The sequence below is a fragment of the Papilio xuthus genome, unplaced genomic scaffold (assembly GCF_000836235.2).
Source record: "Papilio xuthus unplaced genomic scaffold, Pxut_1.1 DF825946.1, whole genome shotgun sequence".
In the NCBI taxonomy this organism is placed as follows: domain Eukaryota; kingdom Metazoa; phylum Arthropoda; class Insecta; order Lepidoptera; family Papilionidae; genus Papilio; species Papilio xuthus.
The window spans coordinates 13,121,107-13,126,649 of record NW_013532703.1 but is presented as its reverse complement, the minus strand read 5'-3'; the positions used below and the strand labels follow the sequence as shown (position 1 = coordinate 13,126,649).

The window sequence follows — 5,543 nt, the reverse complement described above, 5'->3', positions numbered from 1 at the left end:
CCACAATACCATTGACGCGAAATTTTAAAAAAACTTGATTAGTAACCTATGTATTCTTCCAGATAGTGCTCTACAAAATACAAAATGTGATCCAGATCCATGCAGTGATTCTATAGGTACCTTCTAAAACATCTATTCATCCATCCAAACATTCTTGTTAATAAGAAGTAGGATAAGATTAATAATTATATTTCATAACTGTTTGGTTTTGTTCCAATATCAAGTTTAGTTCAAAAGTTTGATTCAAATTCAAATATTTGGCTATAAAGGAATACAGTTTTATATTTAAGTGTGGTACTGACGAATGAAATAATCTACAATTCTATTCTATACATAGTTTATGAAAAATAAAGTGTTATAGCACTTCAGAGGTTTCTTGTGATTTATCAAGAAATAGATAATCATCTACAGGACAATATCCTCGTACATGAGAACATCAAATATAATGAGACAAATACATATACATGGTATGACCACAATTGAATTGATGCTCTGAAACCTCTAAAGAATATTTGCTTTAAATATTTTTTACTTACCTGTTTGAACACCGCTCATTTCGCTAGGAAAAAGTTTCTACGTTTCAGTCTCAAAAAGTACTAAAGTATTTTAATGGGAATAGAAGTAAATAAAGTCAATTATAGTAAATACACGAAAACAAGCTGGTTGAACTTTATAAAACGCTTTGTTTCTTCTTCTCTTCTCCTCTATTGTTCAACAAAGAGTAAGAATTGTAAGAATACAAATTGTTCTTTTTATTTTCTGTGCACTAGGGATGGGCATTGATTATACGAAGTAGTTGAATCAACCGTTGATCACGCCACAACGCTTCAACGTCTAAACCGTTGATCGTTTTTCATTCCACTAGTTGAATTCAAAATATAGTTTACATACAGGAGTAGGAGCAAGTAAAAAATCTTTAATGGTTTTGGTTTCAACAAAAAGAAACGTTTATTTTCGTTATTTAACGTTTACTAAGTGGTATTTTTACATAGTTAAAACAATGAACATTGATTCAACGTACTAGTTGACTAAAACCTATCGTCCGTTGACCGTTTTACATTTAACTAAAACTTAAATTCTAGGTATGATTTACGCAGAAGTTACTTAGTTGACAATTGATTCAATTAATTCATTTGTTGAAAAAAGCAAATTAACGTTGCGCTTTGTTGCGCTTCATTAACGCGAAAACTGGCGACAACCATAAACGATTCATTCCCTAAAAGAAATCTGAACCGGTGAGAGAGGCGCTGTTATTGCGCTTGGTTGGTTGTTTCTGTCAAAAAATGTATTAAACTCACACTTTGAAATTGACATTGAGGTAAAGAAAATATGTCATGACAGTTACACAATGATAAAGAGGATTATAGTGACATTGACAGAGGGGCGCTAGTGAACTTTCATAATTTAGTTTAACTTATGTCCACTGGTTCAGAAAGCGTTGTGTACATGTTCCATACATACATTGATTTGGACTTCATATAAACGATTTTAGGCTTGCGCCTTTTTTTATTTTAGTAATAATTGGTTATAAATAAAACAATTAACAACTTTACTAAGACCAGTTGCGCTGTTTCGTTATTTAAATAACTTTATGTAGTCTGTATTTCAACGATGACATAGGTATATTTTATGTTTATATCATCTTCTTTGAAGTCTGCCCTGCTGCTATTCCTGTTCCTGTTGCGTTAAACTCAATTGTCTTCCTCAACCTGATCTATTACTTTTATCGAAAGTGATAAACACTTCTTTCATTAAGCATTTCTTCAATTACACCAAAATAGAAGCCAAACTAAGCGGTACGCTACTTCCAGAATGTTTTCTGTAAAATTTGTGTTCTTTTGTCTTATATGTTTTCAGTAAATCCTTTTTTCTTACTTAGATAGCTTGAGAAAATGTCTGCCACGGCTTTATTTGGAAATACCTCGGCACTAGGAGGAAGTTCCGGGGGTAACAAACATTTAGTAGAATTTCGCGCAGGAAGAATGACTTTAAAAGGTCGCATGGTACATCCAGACAAAAGGAAGGGCTTGTTATATGTGTACCAAGGCGAGGACTCTTTGATGCATTTCTGTTGGAAAGATCGCACCACCGGGGAGGTAGAAGATGATCTTCTAATTTTCCCTGATGACTGTGAATTTGTACGCGTATCTGAGTGCACTACCGGTCGAGTATACGTGCTCAAGTTCAAATCGTTCTCTAAGAAATACTTCTTTTGGATGCAGGTAATTTCATTTCTTTTTTTATATAACAGTTTTGGTAGCCATATATTGACATTTAATTAATCAGTTGATAAGATTTGCCTTTTAGTGAGTTATCTTTACCTATTAAAAACATGAATTCAAATTTGTGCCAAGCATGGTTTGTGGTGTCATCACTGTCATCTGTTAGGATATTTTTAATAAATGTCATGTAAAGATTATCTTTAACTTATATTTACCGTTGTTATAACAGTGAACTGTCAATTGCCTTAAAATTTTCCTGTTAGGAATTACTACCCAAAAAGACATGACTTGTAAGTTATGAACTTGGTTATGCCTCAGTTTAAAGAATTGAGATCTATTTTGAATTACAATGAAAAAGACAAAAAATAAAAATGAAATAATTTGTTGTGTTCAATAACACAATAGTAAATGGTCTAAAAAATAGCAGTGATACAATAGCAAATAAACATGTGTGGTATTGTTATAGAAAATACTCTCAAAAACATTTATTTTTAAATTAATGTGTTTTAAACTTTAAGGAGCCTAAAAGTGATAAGGATGATGAGTATTGCCGTCGCATCAATGAAGCATTGAACAACCCACCAACATCCGGTGGCCGTGGGGGAGGTGGAGGTGGAGCACAAGATGGAGAACTACAAAACCTGCTAAACAACATGTCTCAGCAGCAACTCATGCAGCTCTTTGGAGGCGTCGGACAGATTGGGGGCTTGTCTTCCCTTCTTGGAACTATGGGGTATAATTTGTTTTTTGTATAATAATAGAATAAGAACTATCAGTTTCCGGATGATTTATTCTAACACTTTTCTAATATATAATGAAAATAGAATTTGAAGGAATGAAAATGTAAATATGTGATGTTCATTTATTTTTTGTTTCTAGGAACAATAGTAGCAGTTCGGGCAGTGGGGGCAGTACTCGCGCGTCAGGCGGCAGTAGCGCAAGCTCCCGCGGAGGCAGCGCTCCGCGAACCAGTGAGCCTGCGTCCGCACCCGCTCCTGCTGCGCCCGCCCCCGCAGCTCCTGCACGCGCCGCTCCCCGCCGCGATGTGCCTCCCGCAGCTACGCCGCCCAATACTGCTAGCGCCACGCAACCGCGCAGTGAGGACTAAACTTATTCACTACATCAAAATAATGTTGTCATTGGGTTGCATCATGATTTATTCCTTTTTATTGTCCCTCTTTTCAATTCTACGAATATACAATTAATTAATTATAAATATTTTAAGCATTATATATGTACTCTGCAGGCGGACAAATCTTCCTATCCGATTTGCAACGCTACTTCTCGACCTTAGGCAATGCGCCTCCCGACGCGGCTGGTGCAGGGGGTGCGGCCGGTGCGGAGGGCGGGGCCGGCAGCCCCGGCGCCGGGGGTAATCGCCTGGAGCTGGGCGCAGCGCTCGCCTCCTCCGACGTGGTGGCGGCGGCCAGCGAGCCCCGCAACGCGCAGCGCTTGGCGCAGCACCTGCCCGCCGCTGCGGCCGCGCCCGACGCCGCCGCCGCCGGTGCCGCCACCGCCGCCGCCACTGCTGCGGCCAAGGCCCACGACGATGTAAGGACCACCCTACGCTCACCGCAGTTCGCGCAGGTGAACCCCCTGATAGATAGGCTTCGGTATATGCTGGGTTGCAGACCTTACTAGCACGAAATCACTTTATGATTCTTCTATTTGAAAAATATAAGCTCTCATTAAAGTATCTATTACACTAGTTTCACTTACAAACATTACATTAAATTCCTTTAGAAATACACTAAAGAAGGGTTAAAGAAAGAAGTTTTATTGTATGACAAATTTTAATACCCGAAAATTTGTATTTATTCACAATTTTATTCACACGCCGTAATATTGATGTGCATCATAAATGATTGATTGTGGTAAAATAAGTCCATTGTTTTCTCTTTTTGGACAAAAACTTGTTTTTGTGTTACAAAGAAAACTACTTCATACCCACATCAAATTATACCATTTATACCTAAATATTTCTTTATATACTATGATATGTATATATGTTTTATACTACACAATAATATGAGAGCTTACATTTTTATTCCTAATCTTGATCGCAAACATTTTTGGCTCGTACTAATGTGGCTTTTAAATTGCTAGGCTAAAATAATTTATATGGGTTTTGAATTCATATAAAAATATGCCGAAATTATCTATATTTGTATATACGACCGCCGTATTCCTTTAATACGGAAAGTCTAACTTTTACTCTTCAATATCACTATATGCCATTTTTATCTAGTGTTCATAGTTAAAAGCAGAATATTTCAGTACTGCAGTTCATAGTGGGGTGAACATTAGTTTAACACTATATTAAAGTTCAAAGTACATATGATATTCATAATAAACTAAGGATAATATAAATGTTTTTTCAGGCAGCTAATCAATTCTCTGCTGCGCTTTCATCTGGTCAGATGGGTCCGGTCATGAACCAGTTTGGACTGCCCCCGGAGGTGACATCTGCCGCGAGCACCGGTGACATGCAGGCATTCTTCAAAGCATTGGAGAATACCTCCAATGCATCTGATTCCTCCAAGAGCCAGGAGGAAGATAAAAAGAAAGAAAAGGCAAAGGAAGAGAAGGATGGCAAAAAAGATGATGATGCTGGAATGTCGTTAGATTAATTTTATTTGGAAATAATAAATAGGGTACATCCCTAGAAGTATTTTCAATTTATCGCTTTTCAATAGTGTAGTTTTATTCTATTTATATGTAGTGTTGTCTTTTTCGCCATATGTAAAGGGTAGATATATAATATGTTTAGACATATTAATTGATGTAAAGGCATTCACATTATGTACTGTTAATGTCGACATAACATAATATTTTGTGGCTTTCTGTTTTTTACTTATTTCCTTTGTATTACCCATGACCATAAATGATCCATTTTATTACTTTGAATGAGGATGTTCTTATGTTTTGGTAAGGCACATGCATTTGTATCATTGTTCGAATGTTATATTCAAATATAAACTAATAAATATTCAATTTTGTTGTTTTAAGTTAGTATTAAACCAGGGTATATAATTTTTAACATGCAAAAAAAATCACAACTAACTTCATGAAGTACCAGTTCTATCGTGTTTTAGCTAGTGTAGTACTAGCCCGTGACTCCGTCAGCACAGAATTAAAAAAAATACCAACTATGACGCCGTGTGGGAAGGGGGAATTCCCCTTGGAGAATCAAAAATTGTAAAATAAATATATGTATATACCTATTTTACAATTTTTAAGGCTTGACCAACAAATCTTTAAAACTTTATAAAAAGGGAGTGTATTTTATACGGAGATTTTGGTGTCAGAAACCTACGCTAA

At 36.3% G+C, this 5,543-nt stretch overlaps 1 protein-coding gene across 2 annotated transcripts; it reads left to right on the top strand.

Annotated features, from left to right (window-relative positions):
• Positions 1 to 1,529: 1,529 nt before the first annotated feature.
• Positions 1,530 to 5,062, top strand: Rpn13 (regulatory particle non-ATPase 13). Of its 2 annotated transcripts, none has more exons than XM_013321828.1 (6): positions 1,530 to 1,796; positions 1,884 to 2,222; positions 2,741 to 2,955; positions 3,102 to 3,319; positions 3,469 to 3,773; positions 4,604 to 5,062. In XM_013321828.1, the coding sequence occupies exons 2-6, from the start codon at positions 1,893 to 1,895 to the stop codon at positions 4,850 to 4,852; spliced, it is 1,317 nt and encodes a 438-aa protein (XP_013177282.1). In that variant the 5' UTR covers positions 1,530 to 1,796; positions 1,884 to 1,892; the 3' UTR covers positions 4,853 to 5,062. The 2 variants fall into 2 exon arrangements, with proteins under 2 accessions (XP_013177282.1, XP_013177281.1); XM_013321827.1 differs by having other exon boundaries at positions 1,538 to 1,796; positions 1,880 to 2,222.
• Positions 5,063 to 5,543: the final 481 nt, after the last annotated feature.